Consider the following 22,466-nt stretch of genomic DNA (forward strand, 5'->3'; position numbering starts at 1 on the left):
CAGTTATCTTCAAGAGAGTCTCCGACGAGCCATGAATTAGCTTGTAGCCTAATTTGTCGAGCTGGATAATAAATCTTTTCTTACCGGGTCAGAGATGTGTTTTTTAAATTTATTGTATATTTTCATATTTACGTTTTACAACTGCCCTCTTATTAATTTATTTTACTTGATTTAATTTATCATTTTTCAATAAAATTGTAAGTTATGATTTAAGTATTTTTAATCTTCATTTACCTGTGATTCGCAGCATAGCGAATAATATTCTTTCAATTAACGACCATTCTACTCAGCTTCTGAAGAACTATCTACAGGCATAGTTCTGCTTGTGGATTTTCTTTAAGAACTGAAGTTTTTCAAATAATAAGCTCTTAAGTACAAGCACATACATAAATTTTATTTCTTTACTATAATTTACAAATGTAATTTACATTATCTTCATTTAGTATTTTGACCGAACAAATGGATGTGTGTAAAAGTGTTTTGTGTGACTGAAACTGTGATCTGAAAACCAAATTTATAGTGTGAAAGAGACGCGTTAGAATACGATGAACGGATGCGGAATAACAAAGATGACGTTTGTTGATACGAATTTTCGATTGGAACACATTTTTTGTAAATCCTTGTCTTTGACAACGTTGTGGTTGTTGCGAGCATATACGTTGTATATTGGTCGAGCAGTTGTCTATCGCTGCTGATCTGTTTCGACGGACTGGTTGACTCCCGATTGAGGGGCCTGAGAAGTCGTGGCGCGTCTTGCTGCCATTTTAGACTGCTGTTGTAGCTGCTCGGGTATGTACTCGAAGAAGGTGCTGCTTAGAGATCTGCAATGTTCGGATAGCCGCTGCGAGGTGGTATAGAGATGTTGCAAGCGTTTGGCCATCTGCAGAGAATGGATTAGAGTTTGAAGAACTGTTGGTGTTGATCAGACTCACCTCATCAGTTACGTTGAGAGTGGCGGTTTTTTCGGCTCCCCCAGAGAGTCCCGGGGTCGGCGCCATTCGACTATTCACACAATCTCTCACCCGATCCATCTCGACCTCGAGCACGCAATAGTCCTGATGCATGCGACGATATTCCTCACACAAACGCTGGTTGTCCTCCAGCAGGATGCAAATGTGTTCCTCGGCGCGTTTCACGCACTGGCGCATCGCCTCATCGGAACGAACCTGTGCGTCCTTCCATTTCCGGAAGGATTCGATAATCTGCTGCTGCTGGTTCGTCACTTCTGTCTGCTGCCTGTTCAAGTTCAAGTTCGAAACTGTGTTAGGAGACGCACACACACACATGATGATGTTTGTTTTTGTTGTTCTAGTTCTTGTCCGAGTCGGACAATTGTGCATAGGTTATTACGGCTCAACAGCCTGGCCATACGTACTTCAACTTCAACTGCATCTGCTTGCAATCGAGCACCAGATCGTGCAATTGCTGCCTGATCGCTTCATTGGCGTGGTTCAGATCGCACACAGTCTGGCGATGCTGCATTGACTGATGGTGCAGCTGGCACTGCATATCTCGCACCAGTTTCCTGGACTTGTCCAGCTCCAGTCTCTCGTGCTTCAGCTGATCACACAAGGCGCGCTCTTGTCCCATCATCCCCGCCTCCTTGCTCTTCAGCGCAACGACCTCCTCACGCAACAGATTGCGCTGGAAAATGCAATGTTTGGATGGGAACATGAGATAATATTCATGCATAGCTTCATAACCAACCTCGGCGACGAGCTCCTCCTGCATTTTCTCCACCTGCCCCAGACGCTCCTGTAATGCCTGCGCACATCGATTGGCACTCTTCAACTCACGGCATTGATCCTCGAAACTTTTCGATAGCTTCTCATACTTGTTGTTCAGCTCTAGGCGTTGGTCCTCCTGGTTCTTGAGCAGTGCGGCCACCTCACGCAGTTTGTGCGATTGATTACCTATGGGAAAAAGGGGGAAACACCATTTTTAAGCATCATCAATCATTAATTTGGTATGGATATATGGGGCGTGCAAAACTTCCCCAAAGGTTACCCAAATATTAGTCACAGTTGCTGGCTTTACAACTCGAGAGGGACATGCTGGGAAATACGAGTGTACTCTATCTTTAAGATTTCGTGTTGGAAATGTTTATTTAATGTAAAAAGACCTAGAAGACTCAATGTATAAGTTTATTTCCTAAATATATACAAGTAGTTTCAATGCTGGTTCTCTCATCCTTAATTGCTTTTTATTCTATTCATTGCTTATAATCTCCAAAATTCGAAAATGTCAATAGAAATATTTGAGATGATGGCAGAAAACAATTCTATTTTCATAAAACATATTTTCTTTTTAAAATTTCAACACAATATTATCGGGGATAAGCGACTATAGCTGCCATAAAATCGAACTATCAAGACAACAAGCAAACTCTTAAGGTTTGTAAAATTAATGGAAGGTCTTAAATAAATCGTAGACAGGGTTATGATGTGCCTATTAGTCATATTTACATTTTGTTTAAGACTAAGTAATATGGCAACTAGGATAGAGGATATAAAAGATTAAAGCATGCCAGACTTTAACTTCCTTTTCACAATATCTTATGTTCTCTCTTTTTGGTTTTGATTAAAAATAAAAAAAAATAATCATATTTTTTGTAAGAGCGAAACAAACTTAATGTTTGTTTAATATACAATATATATGTATTATTGTAGGAACGGTTCTTTTGGAATAAACTAATTTGGACAGCTCTTTGGCGTCATTACATATAAAAATCGCGGAGACAAGTTCTTTCTAATAAATAAAGAAAACTTCTTTTTAAATGTAAGCCATTATTTAATTTCGCTCCAATTTTGGGATGAATTTTAAATCGGTTATATCATACGTAAGTATGGTAAAAATTAATTAGAAGGAACCACCAATGGCTCAGAAAGAATTGATCGCAAAGATGGTAAAAAAAAGGCTAAATTTTATAACATTGTGTTAAGAAGAAAAGAATTGTAGAAACAATTTCACAAAACACTATCGACGCAGTCTTAAGTAATACTATTTTTTTAACCGAGCTTAAAAATTTGCATTCTTTCATTTTTTTTTTTTAATTTAAAATTAAAATATTCGCGTTGACCAGTTTTGCTAATAAATAAAGAAAATACTCTTTTAAATGTAAGTCATTATTTAATTTGGCTCTATGTTTGGAATGCATTTTAAATTGGTTATATCAAACGTAATTATGGTAAAAATGTATCATAGGGACCACCAATGGCTCAAAAAAAATTGATCGCATAGATGGTAAAAAAAAGCAAAATTTTATAGCATTGATTGGTGATATTTGATTATCGTTTGTTGATTTGCCTCTGCCGACCGCTTGTGATGACTGTTTTAATAAAATATTCTTCAAAAAATTCTTACTATAAATTGTGAAAATCGAAAAATCTAAATCAAGTAATCATAATATTTTTCCGATTTTTGTTTTGTGATTTCGATTGATATTTTTACTTATTTGAATCACAGCGGTATGCAAGTGAAGTCAGTAATGATCGATCACAAATCGCTAAGACCTGCTGAACGCGCCCATTGTGTTAATCTAAGAACTGCAGAAACAATGTCAAAAAACATCTTCGGTGCGTTCTGTAGGAATATTATTTTTTGACAGCATTTCAATATTTGCGCTCTTTCCACTATTTTTAATTTGAAATTAGAATTTCGAAGTTACGTCACTAACTGAACCATCTCACACCTAAATACTTGTATAAAATCGCCATTTTTTTGTGGCTAGCACTAAAAAGTGTTCTTCTTCAAATGGTTTAACTTACAGTTTGCTTTCTTTAGCACGTATATCTCCTCATTCAAGCGCTTGTTCTCGCAGAAATCGGAATAGCCGTTAATCAGGGAATGTAATTTTGTGATTTGCTTATCACGATCGTCCAAGGCGCTCTTCATGCTCTCCACTTGGCACACCAGACGTTCGTTCTGCAAACAGAAGAGAAAAATAAAGAATGAGGAAACTTCGTTAGAAGCAATCACAAATAATGTGTGTTTTTTTGGCCAACTTGTAGCTTCAGTTCGTTGACTGGACTCGCATCCAGGTGGCGTGTGAGAACAATGACTGCCTCGGCATGCGCATGCGTCTGCTCGCAGGACTCTCGTTCTGGGCGTGTGTCTGCGGGGGTTGTGGGTGAGGAGGGGGGCTGGCATAGGTGCTGTTGCTCCACCTGCACCGTTAGCTCGTCCAAGTCCTGCTTGAACTCGTGTATAATGCTCAGGTAATTGTCGCGCGTTGTCTTCAGCAGCTCCGACTGATCCTGGCAGTGTCGAAGCGTGAGCTCCAACTGCTGGCGATGCGGACAATCCACGTTGTCATCGGGCTGCGATAATACCAGACGAATGTTTATACAAATGCTTTATAGTATGACTTCGATTTCGACTGCTTTTCATGCTTGCTTACCATGGTAATTGTTGGCAATAATGTCGTTGATATTTGCGCCTAGAAGGCGGCTAAATAATTTTTATTTTGTTTATAACACGCACTCTGTTGTGACTCGAGACGCATTTACATAGCTATTGGTAGACTATATCGCATATATTCGTAGTATGTACAATAACGGCATATAGCCATCGCATAGCTGTGTTTTGATTCCTCGACTTTCATTTCGATTGGCTTTAAATTGTTTTCGGTGTCAAATTATTTCGGCTTTCGTGCCAGCACACACATTTATAACTACATCGTATTCGCCTTCATTACCATTTCATTTAATTCCATTTTAATAAATTCGCTATTAAAACTTTGTCACGAAAATAAAATAAGAAGTAGACAGTAAGGAGGCAGGAGGCAGTTCGATTGTATGTAGGTGGTTTGCCAAAGTTTTCGGATTCAAAGTTTCTGCCACTTGCACCCACACAGACGAGTCAAATTATAATGCCAATGCCTCCCCGCAAAAGTCGTGTCAAACAATTGTGATTTCTCTAGTATATACATACAAGTATATATACAAGTACTATATGCTGCCAGTGGTTGGGTGCTTGACACGATTTGAAAATAAAGTTGCAGCGGTTCAGGTTGTGGGGGTGGCACAATATATATATATAGATATATACATTTGTTTGTATCTATAGCATTTGATTGAGCGTGGCTGCGCGCACTTAAAACAATTTTAAAGATATATTCGACAAATCAAAACTTTTGTGAAGCATTATGGTATTAAGTCTTTTACTTTGCTTTTATAAATTTGAACAGGAACTATTTCCTTTCTAGCAAGGCGAGTGATTCTTTTTGAATTTATAATGCGGATTAACTGTTGAAGAATTTATTCATATTTGTTTATAAATGTTGCTTAGAAATTTGAAAGGGAATTATTCCTATATACTAGCATGGCGATTGATTCTGTTTAAATTCATATTTTGCAGTAACTGTTGAAGAGTTTATTTATATTTGTTTATAAACACAAACTCGAATGAATGAAGAAAGTCCATCTGTATGTATAAAAGTATAAAAACGGAATATCTTGTCTGGGTAAGTCAATTGTTCTAACCACTATGTTTATGTTCTTCCGATTGATATTTTATTTTTGTTCATTCTAGCGATTTAAATTCTCAAACTTATCGTATTTTTTCTGTGCTAATTTTAATTTTTTTTATCTTTTAATTTTTTTAAAATTCGGAAATAAATTAAATTACCCTTTAACTTAATCGATAGTTTTGAGCATCTTTTGTCAATAATTATTAACTTAAATAACTGTAAATAATGTCTATTAAATAACGACACTAAATACTTTCGAAAATAGTCTCTAATAACTTAAGAAGCTTTCTTTTGCAACATATTCTCGTAGTATAAGACAATTCTTGGTAAAGCAATTAATCGATAGCATCCACACTCCTTCCTTCAAACTTTAAAATTCGGAAATAAATTATATTATCCTTTATCTTAATCGATAGTTTTAATTATTTTTTTGACAATACTTATTAATTTAAATAACTTTAAATAATACTCTAAAAAACTGCGTCACTAAATACTTTAGAATCACTTAAGATGTCAAATATTTCCTGAATTGTGAACAAATATTTATAATACTTTTTAATATAAATCACTGAAATCTATTATTTATCTTCATTAGTAGCTCTTAATTGATATCAAAATAAAAAGCCACGCACCCCTTTTTTGCACATTTTAAAACAATTTTTAGCCCTAAATCTAACTAGTCTATCGAACTTCTTTTTTACAATAAATATAGTAAATATGGAGCTCTACTTTCCTCTTGGCCTTCGCAATAATTGGCTAGAAAGCATATACCTGAAGAACTTGCAGAATTATTTATATTGTTTCATTACTTTGTATTGTGACCTTTTGGTCTTTTCGATGATGTCCTTAAATGTTTACATCCTATTAAAAGTATCTGCAGGCAGAGACCTCATTACGTGCTTCCACTCCATATATCAGAGCATTTATAATAGTTCTTTAAGCCGAAACTTTTGCCATGGAATTTGATGTTTTCATTCAGCACTTGACATCACTTCCAAGTAGTTGTTGGGTTCGCTCTGCACTCGGAAACTTTTCAATGCATTAATTTGCAGTTCATTTTCAGTTTCATTCTGGCCGCGTTTTCTTTTCCGCAGAACCCAAGCAATTTTCACTTGAGACACAACTTTTCAGTTCTTCCAGCAACAAACTTTTTGTTAATTGCTGTTACAGTTGTTGTTGTTGTTGTTGTTGTTATTGTTGGCTTACTTATCCAAAGCCTTGCTATCTGAAACTGAACACTTCACACGTCCATGGGCAATGGAATACTCTTGGAGCTGCCAATTGCTCGTCTGCCTGCCAGCCTGTCTGTCTGTCTGACTGACTGACTGGCTCGAAGGGCTTTCGGTTGTTGTTGTTATTTGTTTTTGTGCTCGTTGCCAGCAGCTTAGAAATGTGGAGTAATGTAGTCGTCGTCCTTGCTGGCGTTGGTGTGCAACTAATTAAGGCTCGTAAATTGACTGTTTTATGTGTTTATTTTGTGGAGCATCGACACCAAAAGCCGCCTACGACATCAACAGCAACACCAACACCAACACAACACACACTAATAAAAAACACCCTTTCCGATTATTACATTCACTGATTTCACATACTGTTTGTTGTCTTTCTCGCTATATACACAGAAATATCCTGATGTCGAGGAGCGTCGACTCCGCGCCTCGATTTGTTTCACGCGAATAAACAACGTTGCAAGCTCTCTGTTTGCTTGCGTTTGATTTTGTGCGCCAAAAGCCCACAGTCCTATGCCTACACTAAGACTCAGACCCGGACCCGGACCCGGCCCGAACCTAGACCCGGGTCTATCTCATCGATATGCATATCACTACTCGTTGTTCGCGTGTCGATTGTGGGTAAATAAAATATATAACACGAAGCCAGTCCGCGAAATGTGCGATGGTGAGGAGCCAATGGGGGACCAAAGTTCACTACCAGCCCGGCAATTGCAGTTGAACTCAGCGAACAAATTTACTTGGCCGACTTGGATATATGGAAAAGGAATAAGACCCCAACTACAATTGTTAGCTATTTGTATTTGTCGAGACTTTTTTATTTTCACTTTACACACAAAATATGTGCGCAAATAAATCAGCGATTCATTCGAACAGCAAACTATTGTTGTAAATTGGTTAAATACAGCCCACAGCTATAGCTACTCACAACTCCATATGGAGTACACACAAGTAGCATTATCTACAATATATATTTACCGTCATCTACATAGGTAGACGAGCCACATTTTACATGCAACTCTAATGGGTTTGGGGTCGAGATGCATTCGCATAGACAAGCATTGTAAAGCAAACTACACTTGCTCACAAAAGTATTTAACAGTTGAGACTGTAAAATAGGCAAGAACAGTACCCATTCTTCAGATGACTATTTACAAAAAAGAGGCATAGTTAGACTCTAAATTTCCAAGAATTAGTTTTAGGGGAAAAAACAATAAATACATATTTTTTTAGCTGAGGAGTGCATACTCGTTGCCAATATTTGATAAATACAATGGTTATATTATATTTGTATATTGACTATGTTGGAACCCGAATATTGCAAAACTCTACAGAACAATAGATCTACTCCTTTTCCCCAGCCCTTGCCAATTCTTCATAAACCAATGCTGTTAACTAAAAATTCACACTCCCTACTCCTGGAACAGAGCCCAACTCTTTAAAAATAAAAGCTTTTGTTATACTTATCTCAACATTAGTTGCTCTGAATTTTGGAATTTATGAGTAATTCTTAGTTACAATAACGAAAAAAAATTAACCACAAAAAAAATTACAGACGAATTGATAAGCTTCTCCCTTTTTGAAGTCGGTTAAAAAGGGGACAAAATAGGAAATAATTAATACTTTTACTGCCTAAAATAAAGCGGGGGCTATGTATCTGAAACACTTTTCTAAAATCCGACTCAACGTCCAGCTTCTATCTGGAATCGTTTATTGGTAGCTCCGTTTTCACTAAATTTTAAAATTTAATTCAGTATTTCAAGTTCGTTGCCATTTAAAGACAAAAATTTATAAAAATTCATAAATTCTAAATGCTCTAAACAGGGCTTTAAAAAGTGACTTACTTTTATCATAAAACTATAATTTAGGTGATGATTTTTAAGTCTTACTTTTATCATAAAACTATAATTTATAGATGATTCTTATATAAGTTTTTATTGAAATAACATTATATTCAAGAGACGGTTTTGGAATTGAAAGCAAATATTCGCCTGTCTGATCTTTTTTCGAATAAAAACATAATTATTTCTTTATTTTACTACTTTATGTATTTTTAATTTGAACACTATTATTTTTGAGTTTTAGAGCATATACTACTACTATATGTTCTTATTTAAAATATAAAACTAGGCATGTATATTCATTAAAATGTATTTTTAATTTTAATTCAAATTTGCAAACATTTCGCATGACTTTGCCCGTTAAGTGAAGCCACAATTACTTCCCAATTAAGTTTGTCCGCATACTTAGGTCGACTAGTGTACATATTCTAGTTTGTTATGCCAAGAAGCACCAAAAAAGTTTTCACATTTGGCGGGAAAATCTTTTGTGCTGGCGATATCTCAAAAACTTACGACGAAAAGTTAAAACTAAATACATATCTGTACTTAGAACTAAGCTGCGCGAAGTTGGTCAACAAGTTGTCGCTCTGCCTATAGTTTAGTCGTTGTATTTGTTGTTGTATTTAGTGTATTGTGCACATTTGTAGCTGTTTTTGTTGTTGTTGTTGTTGTTGTGTGGAGGCCCTCCCGACCGTTGCTCGTGTTGAACTGAACAGAATATATTAGTTTTGTTTTGAATTTAAAGAACATTTTGTTTATACTTTATGGGCTTTACTTACGCATGCTCTCAGATCGTCATGTTCGCTCTTATTTGTTTGCACTTCACACCTCTCGTATATCTGCATTATAGCACTGCAGAATGGATTCTCCATAGATGACTCAGTATAGATGTGATCATAGGAAAAGTCCGTAGAACGCTGTAGGAACAGTAAGTGAAGAAATATATTGACTTTTCATGGGTTATATAGAAGAAACGCCTGCTCTAATAAGCCTCCATATTGTGTGTAAATGGAAAAGTAGGTAAATTTTTTAATGGTTTTGGTAACAGTTGTATCAAGAAATGAAAACTATTTAATATAATACACTTTATGCTTAGCTGTAATTACTAATTCTATTTGTTTAGCTTGCTGTTCCGATTCGGAATTACTTTTGCTTTGTCTGTATAAACATTTCGGACAGCTCGTACTTTCCTTATCAGCGTACTTTCCTTACTTTTTAATGCTTAGGTACTTGTATAGTTTCCTTTCATAATAAAGTGTTTTTGACATCAATGGAGCAAACACTTGATGACACTAAAAATGTTAATGAATTCGATGTCTGTAATATAATTATTGGAGCTATTAGTCGAAAACAAAGACTTATGGTTTTATGCTGATGGAGATAGACATCCCTTTTACATTCCTAGTGATCACAATTTTTGTTAACATTTTTATGAAATTACAAAAAATGATGGAAATAAAGACTTAAAATTATGCTGATGGAGATAGACATCCCTTTTTGTTAACATTTTTATGAAATTACAAAAAATGATGGAAATAAAGACTTAAAATTATGCTGATGGAGATAGACATCCATTTTACATTCATAGTGATCAACATTTTTGTTAACATTTCTAAGAAGTTACAAAAAATGATATTACTTCTTTGTTATTTGTTAATATTTAATATTTTTTAATGCAGAACTTAAGATTCATCTTCCTTTAATAATGTCTACAATGTCTAAGAAATAGGCTCCTAGAAGATACCCTTTATTTACAATAGCTGTAAGAAATTTTTAGTTATTCCCAAAAACATAATGGACAGTTGTTCCATAACCAAAATAACTAAAAGAATTAGCTTTGTTTAATAATTATATACGAGTATGTCCGCTGCGCCTTTATGAAATCAATCAATGTATCTAGTTCAAAAAAAGCTAAAATAATCAGAACACTTAGTTCAGGAAATATTTTGAGAGAACAGATTTTTCCGACAATGCTGACATTATTCCCGATACGGGGATCGCAAAAATGTTAAAAAAAATGTTATAATAAACTCACCAGCTTGCATATGAGATCCGCAATATCCTTCAAAACAGCGCAATTTTTTTCATTCAAGCTACATTCCGATTCATATTTGGTTTGTAGCACTGCAATTGAAATTTTAATGTATTTTAAAATATTTTTAAATTCACAAATGTCTACACACCATTATGCTGGCTCTCCAGACGCAGACACTTCTGTTGCAACTCTTTGTTGCAACAATTCAAGAGCTCAAGGCGCTTGCGCACCACCTCGACCTCAACTAGTTGCGCACCCTCAGAAGTTTTAGAAGAACTTGTCGCCGGTTCCGTTTGAACGATATTGCATTCCAGATCCTTCAGCTGACAGCGAATGGCCTCCAGTTTGCGCAGAGTGTCGTTCCGTTCTGTGCTCTGTCAAGTCAGAAGGGGGAAAATGGGATGAGAGCATTTATATCATTATGGTTAGCACTTACGAGTTGTGTGAAGATAAGCCCCAAGCGCTTTTTATAACATTCCACAGCCTCCGACTTGCATTGATTGTGCAACTCAAAGACATCGTCGAGTTCTTTGCTGAGTATGCGTTGCATACGGACTTCCTGTTGCTCCTGACTCTCCAGGTTCTCGAATATGCGATTGGAGATTTTCTATCGATTTGAGTTTTATTTGGGAAAAGCATTTTAGATAATTGGTTCGGCAGCTTACGTCATTATCGGCTTCCGAGTCAAAATTCTCGGCATTATCGGAACAGGTTTCAGGGTGGCAGGGTTCGGATGTTAAGCTATTTATAGTCTCCTTAGTGGTATGATTAGCCATATTGGTCATACAATCGTGCATTTCCAGCAGCTGATTATAGGTGGAAAACATGGGTTAGACAAAATTTAATGTTCACCTTAGATTTAATGAAACAGAGAGAGAGAGAAATCTAGATTCTTTGCTTAAGCGAATTTGAATTTGCGGTTTAAAAGCATAAAGCTATATGTTCGTAAATTAAAAATTGAAATGCTTGGCCAACTTGGTTAAAACTTGAATACAAGTTCGGAATCCGTTAATACATTTGCAGTACTGTTCTTATCTAAACATGTGCTGAGCATTAACATCTTTCAAAATATTTACTTAAGGTGGGTTTGTTGATTGATTCCACTTTTCAAAGCTACCAACAATTTGTTTAAAAAAAAAAATACAGTTTTGGAACAACTGAAGTAATGCCCATCTCATTTCTTATGCAATAGGTACTCTTTTAAAATATTTACTCAAGGTAGGTTTGTTCATTGATTCCACTTTTCAGAGCCACTAACCTGTTGATTCAGCTGTGCAATGCACTGATCTTTGAGAATGAGCTTTTGTCGGGCCGTCTGCACCACCTCCTCCAGATTACTCATTTGGGTCTGTAGATGGCAGACCTCATCGTGCTTGGCAGCCACTTCTGTGGCCAGAGATTTCATGCACTTGGCGATCTAAGAAATAATTTCAATATACAAGTAATAATACCATCAAGTCGAAATAGTGCGAGCATGCGGAAGAACATCGTTTCACAATGTAGAAAAACGATTTATTTTAGAAAAAAGACCTTTGGTTTATTTTTCTATTTCAAAATATAACAACACAATACTTGTAGTGGTTTATAAAAAATAAATAAAGAATCATTTAACAGAAAACCAACAAAAGCAATGATGGGTTTTGGAACGATTTTGATTTCAGAATCGAAATCTTCTGCTAGTTTTTAAAGTGCGCCCTATTCTTATTAGGCCCTTTGCACCTGCAGTCTCCGCATGCTCTACCGTTCTATAAGGAAACAGTGTTGAGTAACTAGCACAGAAGAATGAGGCCAGACACCACCACTTGCATCACTTACCCGCTCGCTCTCGCTCTCTGGTCTAGACTGATCGCGCGAGATGCCCAACAGCTGGTTGACAGTTAGGGTTTCCAAATACATATCGTCGGTGTTCCAAACATTTTTGTGATAGGCACCCTGTACGAGCTTTATAATTGCGCAGATATCTTTGCGCAACTTGCGATTCTCCTCCAATGCCTGCTGCTGCTCGCCACGCACGGACTGAAAACAGGCCACGATCTTGCTATGGGCGTCCTTCTCCAGAGCCGACATATTCCCAAAGATAATGTTATTCACCAGCAGCAGTAGATCCACCCATTCTTGAAATGTAACCAGACGCAGCTGTGTTGCGACATTCTGGGAATGGGGACTAGGAATATCTTGCATTTGATGGGATCGTTTGGTACTCACCCCTCCATCACCACCGCTGTTGCTGTCGAGGCAATCGATCTCGTCCAGGCGCTTGAGAAAAATGCTATTCAGTTCGTAGTTCATGAGAGCCTCATCCCCGCTGCTCCCAGCCGACTCCTTCAATCGCTGTAAGCGACCCCGATAGTATTCCGTGGACATTGTCTCCGTGGAGGCATTGCACTGGGCATGTGGTCTGATAATGTTGTTTTCGCTGGTCCCCCCACCACCTCCTCGCCCGCTGGCCAACTGGTGGAGCTGCAGTTCGCTGTGGGGTGTGAAAAGTGTCGAGGTGCTGGGCTTATCGCCACTGTTTGAGCCCACGGAGCCCAATGTCGGCCTATTATTGGTCTGGTGCTCCTCATCATGGTGTTGGCCATTCGCGGTGGTTAGACCCATGCTGGTGGCATCCAAAACGAAACCGGTGCGTCTTTGACTCATCACGCTTGCGTTCCCAAATGGTTCCAAAACTTTTTCCAACCGTTTCTCTTTCCGTATCGTATTATATGGAGAATTTTTTCAGTACAAATTCTAATTCTAATGTGTGTATGAGTTTTTACCAAGCTTTATATTTCTAATTTGAGCATCAAAAAGTGAATGTGTGTTAATTTCAAGGCATAGTTGATGCCAAGTTCGAGTTAGAACACCGATTCAAATGCACTTCAAATAGTTGTTGTTGTTATTGTTGTTGTTCACTTTAGTAACTCATTTCGCGCAAGGTCACTAACTTCACACGCACGGGGCGGCCAAAGCTTTAAAGCCGCCCATGTGCCGGAGCGTTAAAAAACAAAAGCAACACAAAGTTAATACGATATGTCTGCCCGCTTGTATTTTCATACACTTGCAAAAGGTATTATAATTCCTAGGGTGGTGTTTGCAACAGATTGAATAAAGAAGAAGCACTATTAGTTTCTTCTTTCAACTGCCAAGGAATCAATATTTTCGGGGAAAAGACATAATTCTTAGGGTCAATAAAGAAGATTAGTTTGACTCGTCTATTAGTTATTTCTTCAACTGCCAAGGAATCAATATTTTCGAAGAAAAGGTATTATAATTCTTAGGGTGAATAAAGAAAAAGCACCTTGGATAGGACACTCTGTAATTAGTTCGACCCGTCTATAGGTTTTTTCTTTCAACTGCCAAGGAATCAATATTTTCGATAAAAAGGTATTATAATTCTTAGGGTGCTGTTTGCAACAGATTGAATAAAGAAGAACCACGTTGGATAGGAAGAATTGTAATTAGTTCGAGCCGTCTTTTAGTTTCTTCTTTCAACTGCCAAGGAATCAATATTTTTGAGGAATAGATATTATAATTCTTAGGGGAAATAAAGAAGAAGCACATTGGGTAGGAAGAATTGTAATATCAATATTTTCGGGGAAAAAGTATTATAATTCTTAGGGTGGTGTTTGTAACAGATTGAATAAAGAAGAAGCACTATTAGTGTTTTTTTTCAGCGGCCAAGGAATCAATATTTTCGAGGAAAATGCTAGATTCAGATCTTTTCTTCAGTTAGGCTTTATTTATTGTAAATGTGTGGTCTTTCCAGCACGATCTCTTTATTTGATTTCCAAAGATTTGATTCCCAAACCTTTCAATTTGTATTGACTCTAAAGATGTCGCACTAGAATAAATCGACCTTATTCCACTAGCTTCTAAGTATTCAATGGAGTATTCGTTTAGTCTTTTGAAAATAGAAGACTGTTCTACTTTTGAATAAATGCTCTTAAAATTTTCAATACTACTCAGGAAGTGGGTGGATAAGTTCGACTGTTTACGCAAATAGTAGTGCAGATTTCGCCCCTAAAGAAAATAAGCTCCACAAACACTAATCTGCTGGAATTTGCATCCTTGGTGAATGATACTTCTTTAATAAAGATGGAAACTTATGACTATATATATATATGACTTCACTAAGGCATCTGTAAGTCTATTACTATTTCGCTTTAAGCTCAATAGAAACTCTGTCAGCTCTAATGGATTTAATTTCCTCAAATTATATTTTAAAATATATAAAATATATATAATATATATATAAATATATCTATATTTCTGCAACTAATTGAACGACTGATTGATTGATTGATTAAGGATAGGCTGACTGATTGGTAGATCTATGTAGTACACTGTTTTATGAATTTAATTTAATAGTTTATTTTTTTGGCAGAATGTAGACTAGTCTCGAGCCTAGTGCTCAGACTGTTATCAAAAGGCTTTAATTAATTTTATTTCGGATTCAATTCACAATTAAAGCAAAACAATTTTGGCATTAGATTCTCCCAAAATATTTTGCAAGGGTATAAAATTATCGGCGCGCCCAATATAGCATTATTTTCTTGTTTTTGTTTCCAAACATATGCACATACTTATATGTATGTGTGTGTGTGTGTATGTTTGTAAATACTACTCGCTGTTTAATGCGAACCTTGCGACGGAGACGGAGACGGTGACGGCGACGTTGACGACTGCGTCGCCTTAGCGTTCATATCTTTTGTTTGTAGTCTTCTGACGTATTTAGTTTTGTTTATTTATATTTTTGCCGTTTTTTTTGCCTTCTTTTTTGTTGTTGCTGGTGCTTTTTTTTAATATATGTATGTATATAAACGGTTCGTTTCGTCGGTTTCGGTTCAGTTGAGTTTTTCCAGCATTTTTTGTTGTTGTTGCTGTTGTTATTGTTGTTGCTGGTGTTGCTGCTCGAATTGCGCGACCGACGACGACTGCGTGCTGCCCGTTACGCTCGAAGACGGCAACTGGCGGACTAAGCTCGCACGGAATATGGAATGAACGAGTATGGCTGCAGTGCTCGGCTCTTGGCTTTTTTTTTTTTGGTTTTTTTTTTTTTTTTTTTGGCTGATGCTCCATTTGAGCGGCTCTCGTTTCGAGCGGGTCGATCGGGTCTCTCCCGTTTTGGCGCCCTCTTGGTACCGAGCAGCCTTATCAGTGCCTTAGATCGTGTCGTTTGCTCGCTTGTTCGCGCTCCATATTTGTCCAAGCCATTAAAATTGTTCTTTGCCCGGGGGAATTGCATTGGCAACTCATACTATTTGTTTGCCTAACGTGTTTATGGCTGTTGTTGGCTCTGTTGCCCATTTAATTGATAAATAATTTGGTCTTTGTTAGTTCTTGGCCAGATAACACCATTTTTTATATGTAAATATTGGCGTATCGGCGCAGTAATGCTATCATACAAATATTTGCCATTGATGTGATATCAGCGATATTTTAAATACATACATTTTCCTTTGAATGATCCCAGCTTACCCATCAGATTATTATTTATCTACAGACTAAAATTACGGTCACACGCGCCAATTTTTTGCACTCAACTTTTGTTGTTGTTCTTCAAGGCAGCAAAGTATTTTTTGCAAAAATAAAATGTTTGTAATAGCTAAGAGTTCCTATTGCGTTAAAGTAACATCACTTGGCAAACTTTTAAAATTGGACAAATCTATATATCGGACAATGCCCGTACCCTCTGATAAGTAAACTCCATATAAAAAGTACTTTTTTTGTATATAATTATTATTGCTTGCGATAGCTGGAGCCTTAAGTTTACGATTTCAACGATTTCTAGTTCAACAAACTTGCCCTACAAATATGAACCTGACTTTCACAGCTATTGAAGACCTACTTGTATTCCCCATATTTGTGTAGACTTAGAGATCCTATATTCACTCCATGATACAACTTTTTAGACTACCCTAACTTTCCAATCTTTAAAATCAGAATACAAATTTAAAACCAAAATGTTGATAACCCAGCTTTCACAAAAATACTTTCCCTTGTAGACGCTTTTCATTGTAAACCCATTGAATGAAAATTGAGCAAATCAAATGGTTTTTGTAATATTTGCATAAATTATATACTAAATAGCAAAGCTACCAATTAAGCAAGGTCTTAATCGAAAGCTCTAGAACAAGTTTAAAATTTCGCACCTAGTACCTTGCAATCTCTTAATTTCTCACAAAACTTTGTTCGCGTGTCTATTTATTTGTTAAGTTTACGATTTCAACGATTTCTAGTTCAACAAACTTGCCCTACAAATATGAACCTTACTTTCACAGCTATTGAAGACCTATTCCCCATATTTGTGTAGACTGTAGAGATTATATTCCTATATTCACTCCATGATACAACTTTTTAGACTACCCTAACTTTCCAATCTTTAAAATCAGAATACAAATTTAAAACCCAAATGTTGATAACCCAGCTTTCACAAAAATACTTTCCCAAGTAGACGCTTTTCATTGTAAACCCATTGAATGAAAATTGAGCAAATCAAATTGTTTTTGTAATATTTGCATAAATTATTTACTAAATAGCAAAGCTACCAATTAAGCAAGGTCTTAATCGAAAGCTCTAGAACAAGTTTAAAATTTCGCACCTAGTACCTTGCAATCTCTTAATTTCTCACAAAACTTTGTTCGCGTGTCTATTTATTTCTTCGCTTCAAAATTGTCTCTCCCGCTTTCACATTGAAATGTGAAGAGTGTAAAGCTTTTGGATCACCAAAGAAGTGCTAATTATCATATCTAATAGATACTTTTTTCGAGTTCGAGTATTCGCGTTCAGTCGATAATCAGATGTTGTTGTTAAACTACTTATTATGTATAATTTTTTGGGATTGTAGTTTTTGGTTGTGTCTAAGTGAAATGTTTGTTTACGTTTACAATTTGTAATCAGCACGAGCAGACAAGTTGGCCTGCGGTTGTCTGTCTGTGATCCTAATTAATTTTTCCTAATTAGAGTTTTCCCATATACTATGTATACGCGTATGATTGTGTATTATTTAGATATAATATCCGAATAAATACGTGAATACACTTACCTACAAGCTGTGCTTGCTATCTAGCTTATTGACAATATTTGCAAATAGATTTCAGTAGATCTCTATATTTTCTACCTAATACTAAAAATATAACTCCTGCTATTTGTGTTCCCTTTACTTTCATGTTCCATTTATACAACAAGAATGGAAAGCTAGGGTTAAATTAAAAATAAGAGAAAACATTTTAATAATTGACCTAAAACGATGCAAGTTGACACGATGGCAGATAAGCACTAACTAGATTGTCGAAACAAGCTACGGGATTTATCTCATAAAATCACTAATAGCGGGAGCCTAGGGGAACATGTATACCAAGTTTGGATATTCCAGCTCTTGTACTTCCTGAGATCCTTGCGATCATACAGACGGACGTACATTTCTATATCGACAAGTCTTGCCATCCTGATCAAGAATAGAAAAATTTTGGTGGGGTTTGCTTAGCCTCCTTCTGTGCGTTACGTACATTCGCACTAAATTAGTATACTCTTAGGGTAGAGGGTATAAAAAGTACCATATTAAACAGTTGATGTCTAAATGGTTTTATAATCGGTGGTGCCATGTGGGCATTATGTAGTTACTATCAGGCCACTAGCTGTATGCCCAGAACAGATTAATTCTTATCCATTGTAATGTCGCTCGGCAGTTGTTATTTATTTCTGCTTAATAATAAACAAAGACTTGAGTAGACCTAATGGAATAAAGAACAGAAATAATCTAAAAAACAACACCGCCAATGCTGACGTTTGTTCAAAGCGTATCTGAAATAGCTAGAAAATAAGGAAAAAAATGGTTTCCCTATGGACAGTCCGCTCGACGCTAGACCAACTTCCCCCAGAGGCCTTTTAGTACATGGCGCTGCTTGATTATGATGAGCGATTGGTTTTTAAGCGACGTTTTGGCAAAAATTTAAAGGGTCACAAAGCCCAGATGATAGAAAGGTTTTCCCAGATGCTTAATGGGTTTGTTTTGCAGGGTGTAAAAAGCTTTTTATTTATTCCTCTTCTTAACAGTTAAGGCGCACATGACTCCAGTCTTAACGGCCTTCAATAAGGACAGCTCCAGAGCATACATACTACCTGTAGAATTTTATAGATCCCATGAAATAAAGGAAAATGACATATTTGAAATCATACTTTACATATGAATGATGCATTTAACGCTCATATATGTTTTATTAATGTACCTTTTAATACGTAAAGAACAAAAAATCATGTATGTACAATGTTTTTCTTCTGCTCTCCTCATTCACAAATTAGATGTATGCTGCTTAAAGTATAATGGGGCTCTCAACTCTCAAAATTGTGTTTACTGCTTTCACGTTTTTTTGTTTTTTTCATTTATCTTATAATTAAAAACCAAAGCGCAATGCGCAATCAATTAAAATTCAATACAAATGTTTAGCAAACAAAACACTGAATACATAAGTAGAGTTGGAAATTCATGTTTTAACTAATTAGTCGGCCTTAGATGAACTACATGCTTAAATTTGTTGGTTCGCAAAGGATCATGTATGTGTTGCGCTCCTCGATGAAAAAGTAATGGAAACGAAACACTAATCATTAAAGACAAATCGGTTTTAAGTTTTCGTTAAGCACATAGAAAAATCGGTTCACATAAATCTCATATAAGGCTGTGTTAGTCGGCTGGCTGTTGTTGGAGACCCACAACACAAGCACAAGAATTTTGAATAGACGCACGTAAGACGTAAAAATTACATCAAACGCTTACTAAATTAATTAATAATTCATTTATAAATTTATTAATTGTTTGTTTCTTTTTAGCTATATTTAAAATGGTTTTATTTTATATTATTTTTTATTTTGTTTAGTTTCCTTTTTGTTACTCTGCTGCTTATAATTAATATTCATTTCTCTTGTAATGTCTATTGATTTCGTTGCGTGCATCATTGAGAAATGAATGTAATGTGAAAGCGAGTTCCTATGTGTGTGTGTTCGTATGTGCAATTGTGTGTTTGTATGTATGTGAGGCCAAAAATATGGTTTATTGCCAAATTTAAATTATATAGTCGAGGATTTTGTCAGCTGCTCTTGCGTTCCTACTGTTAAATTTTGAAGTTTCGTTTCATGTTTGTAAATGAACCATTTTCACAATTCGAATATGTAACGTCTTGTCACACTAGAAATGATGATTGTGGGTATTGGGATGGATCTATTTGAGTTATTTATATATATATATGTTCCATATAGACATTGGTTGGTCAAAATAGCTTATTAAACCTAACTGTAACTGCGTATTTGCCTTTATCTATCTCGCTTCTATTTCCCAGTTTGCAAAAGCGTCCGTCGTGCGGCTTATAGTTCTCTTCATTCTTTCTTTTCTATTGTTTTGTGGAAGGGTACGCGCGAATGTCTTCTTGATGCGTTTCGAATAAATATTGGTTGCAATTGTTCATGAAGGAGTAACTGAGTGGGTGTGGCTGTATCGGTGTTTATGCCTTCGCAGTGTCGACTGTTTACAAATTAGAGTGTTGCCTGCCTAAATGAGTTAGCTTGTTGCTGCTTAGGCCAAGTAAACATAAACTTTGCGATCTTCAGGCGTTCGCGCCAAATATTCGCGCTCGATAAGGCCCTCAATACGTTTCTTAATAAATACGGGTGATGGTAAGAAACGCGACTTAAGTTGCAGTGTCACATCCGATACAAGTAGATTGTGCTGTAAAAAATAGAAAACAAAACATCGTTTAAGTAAAAATAAATAATAGGTAGTAATAATAATTAAATATTTGTTTAGTAGTGGTTTGGAAAGGATTCATCAAATATCATTAAGATTCGGGGCTCATATTTCCCAACTTTTTACATATTGGAATGAATTCCATAAGCTATGAAATAGTTACAATTCTGTTTTGCATTTTAAAAATAAATAAGCTATATCTATTTTGTTTCTCTATCCCCGGCCAGAACTTACCGCCATGCGCTTGCGCGCCTTCATAATTCGCACAATAGCCGCTTCAATTTCATGTTTTCGATCCTCATCTACTTTGCCACGCGTCTCTTTTCGTTCCGGCTCTGATTCACCCTTGGCAGCTACAGTTTGTATCTTAACTCTGCAATAGAATATTCATTTGTTTATTTTCGTTTCATTAAACATAGCATAAAGGATACCACACATACCTATGGAACTTTGACACAAACGCATCGTTCACATAGAACTCGTCCGTTGGATCAATTTCCTTTGTTTTCGTCTTGCTGTTACGGACCAGCAAACGTTGCGCTGGTTTTCCCATCGATAACGACTGTAACGCGCGCACCAGCTCCCGCTCGGGTATGTCTGTCTCCTGATGTATGTCATCATAGGTGAGCACATCACGGTTATTGAACAGCAATAAGACGCACATCTGTGAAAAAGTGGAGGATTACAAAAGGATCTAACTCTTATTTTTGGATATCTTAAAATTTCCCTAATGAATGGCGTCAGTTAAAAAGCTTGATAGGCAAAAACAAGCCTATAGGGTTTTAAATATATATTTCGTATTGGTTTTAAGGGATAGAGTTACGATACATTTTTGTGCAAATTATTGACCGTACCTTAAGCTAAGCCATAACTTTGGTCAAAGATCTAACTAACCCTTATTAATATTACTATTGGTTTTAATGCCTAAGTCTAACGAAAGAGAATGGAAGAGGCACGACGACGGCCCCCAGTAGCACCAATTTGTGTGCCCTAAGACCTTAATGAAGGTGAGTTATTTTCTCGTCTAGGAATGTAGAATTTGAGCAGAGGTAGGAAGGTCTTGGCGAAGGTGCTTTCCCCCACTTCAAAGTAAGGCCGGACAGTTCATAAGAGCGCTGTGGATTTATCGTCCGCCCGACAGAACCTAAATTCTGCAACGCCGGACAGATTCGTTTGAAAAAGGCATATGGTGAGCTTTGAAGTACACTACTCTGGAATATATACTCTACTCTAGAAATATACATGGACCCTTCGCATTAATAGCTAAGTTGTTGGGATTGTAGAGTACTCCACTTGCCTGATAGGTGGACACTTGTAGAATGTGCTTGCGCGTTGTGGTGGGCACGGTGCAGCCATTTGAACTCGAACTGGGACCATCCTTGTCTTTGTCGCTGTCCGTCGTTTTGCGGCCAAAGAAAATGGCATTTATGTAGGCAGTACCTAATAGCAAATTTAATTTTAAAAATTAGCTGGCTTACTATTTAGGTACATGGATTTTAAGACTTGCCCATTTGCGGTTGTAACGTCAGTTGGCGGCCCGAATGCTTATCTAAATAGAATTTCTTAAATACCTCGAACGCTTCCCGCGGTGCTGAGGGTATGTTGCAATTTGGCGTCGCTGTCTGTGGTTTGCAATTGAAAAAGGTTTTTAAGACATTCTTAAATGGAAATCATAATAAAGTAAATGGACTCACCTGTGTGGGCCAAAAACCCGTCGTTAAAATGCGAACCGTCAGTTCAACGCCGCTTAATGACAAATTATTATTATTTACAAAGCTCTTGAACTCATCCATGATCGTATTGGAAACAGACATGTCTTTGAACATGCCCTCTAGCTTTGAGGTGAATTGACAGCCACATTCAGTCTGTACGGCAAAAATAAATGGAAAGGATAACGTTAATACCTGTCTGGACTAGTTCCATTTAACTTGCCACTAACCTTTAATTTGGATATCATATTCTTTTCAAAATCATCAGAGACTGATTTGTTAAGAAGTAAACGTTTGGCCAAATGCGTCTTGTAATAGCGTTCAAATACGTCTTTCTCCAATAGAAAACGGAAGAGTACCATGGTCTTGTCCAGTATTGTTTCAATCTCCTGTTCGCTCATCTAAAAATTAGACATTTGTGGTTACCAATCAGACTGTTAAACGATTTCATTAATATACTT

At 36.5% G+C, this 22,466-nt stretch overlaps 2 protein-coding genes across 7 annotated transcripts in view; both read right to left on the minus strand.

Annotated features, from left to right (window-relative positions):
* Positions 1-373: 373 nt before the first annotated feature.
* LOC115631011 (thyroid receptor-interacting protein 11) lies at positions 374-15,440 on the minus strand. 3 transcript variants are annotated; one of them, XM_030527617.1, is made up of 14 exons: positions 15,203-15,440; positions 12,781-13,351; positions 12,391-12,726; positions 11,834-11,992; positions 11,241-11,381; positions 11,012-11,182; positions 10,724-10,949; positions 10,576-10,664; positions 9,320-9,457; positions 3,768-3,924; positions 1,708-1,913; positions 1,376-1,644; positions 933-1,236; positions 374-880 (listed from the first exon to the last, which is right to left on the minus strand). In XM_030527617.1, exons 2-14 carry the CDS (start codon positions 13,216-13,218, stop codon positions 683-685), a joined length of 2,832 nt encoding a protein of 943 aa, XP_030383477.1. In that variant the 5' UTR covers positions 13,219-13,351; positions 15,203-15,440; the 3' UTR covers positions 374-682. The 3 variants fall into 3 exon arrangements, with proteins under 3 accessions (XP_030383477.1, XP_030383476.1, XP_030383478.1); XM_030527616.1 differs by having other exon boundaries at positions 12,781-13,529; positions 15,203-15,302; XM_030527618.1 differs by lacking the exons at positions 374-880; positions 933-1,236; positions 1,376-1,644; positions 1,708-1,913; positions 3,768-3,924 and adding an exon at positions 8,849-9,248 and having other exon boundaries at positions 12,781-13,529; positions 15,203-15,309.
* Positions 15,441-18,757: 3,317 nt separating this feature from the next.
* Positions 18,758-22,466, minus strand: part of LOC115631292 (cullin-3) — a 31,524-nt gene continuing 27,815 nt past the window's right edge. For 3 of the 4 annotated variants that reach the window (XM_030528009.1, XM_030528007.1, XM_030528008.1), the window contains exons 5-11: positions 22,236-22,406; positions 21,991-22,161; positions 21,804-21,918; positions 21,594-21,736; positions 20,737-20,960; positions 20,531-20,669; positions 20,126-20,278 (exon numbers count right to left, since the gene is read on the minus strand). In XM_030528009.1, coding sequence (XP_030383869.1) covers positions 20,126-20,278; positions 20,531-20,669; positions 20,737-20,960; positions 21,594-21,736; positions 21,804-21,918; positions 21,991-22,161; positions 22,236-22,406 — 1,116 coding nt within the window. Of the gene's footprint in view, positions 20,279-20,530; positions 20,670-20,736; positions 20,961-21,593; positions 21,737-21,803; positions 21,919-21,990; positions 22,162-22,235; positions 22,407-22,466 lie in introns of all 4 variants that reach the window. The other variant, XM_030528006.1, reaches the window with a different exon arrangement.

This window comes from Scaptodrosophila lebanonensis, unplaced genomic scaffold (assembly GCF_003285725.1).
Source record: "Scaptodrosophila lebanonensis strain 11010-0011.00,11010-0021.00 unplaced genomic scaffold, SlebRS2 tig00001412-arrow-pilon, whole genome shotgun sequence".
Taxonomy (NCBI): domain Eukaryota; kingdom Metazoa; phylum Arthropoda; class Insecta; order Diptera; family Drosophilidae; genus Scaptodrosophila; species Scaptodrosophila lebanonensis.

What these genes read in the sequence shown, in the direction of transcription:
- LOC115631011 (XM_030527617.1), bottom strand. Translation starts at nt 13,218, where the DNA reads ATGAGTCAAAGACGCACCGGTTTCGTTTTGGATGCCACCAGCATGGGT. An exon ending in CAGAGAGCGAGAGCGAGCGG is followed by an intron (nt 11,993 to 12,390) that starts GTAAGTGATGCA and finishes ATTATTTCTTAG; the next exon opens with ATCGCCAAGTGCATGAAATC. An exon ending in GGCTTATCTTCACACAACTC is followed by an intron (nt 10,950 to 11,011) that starts GTAAGTGCTAAC and finishes CTGACTTGACAG; the next exon opens with AGCACAGAACGGAACGACAC.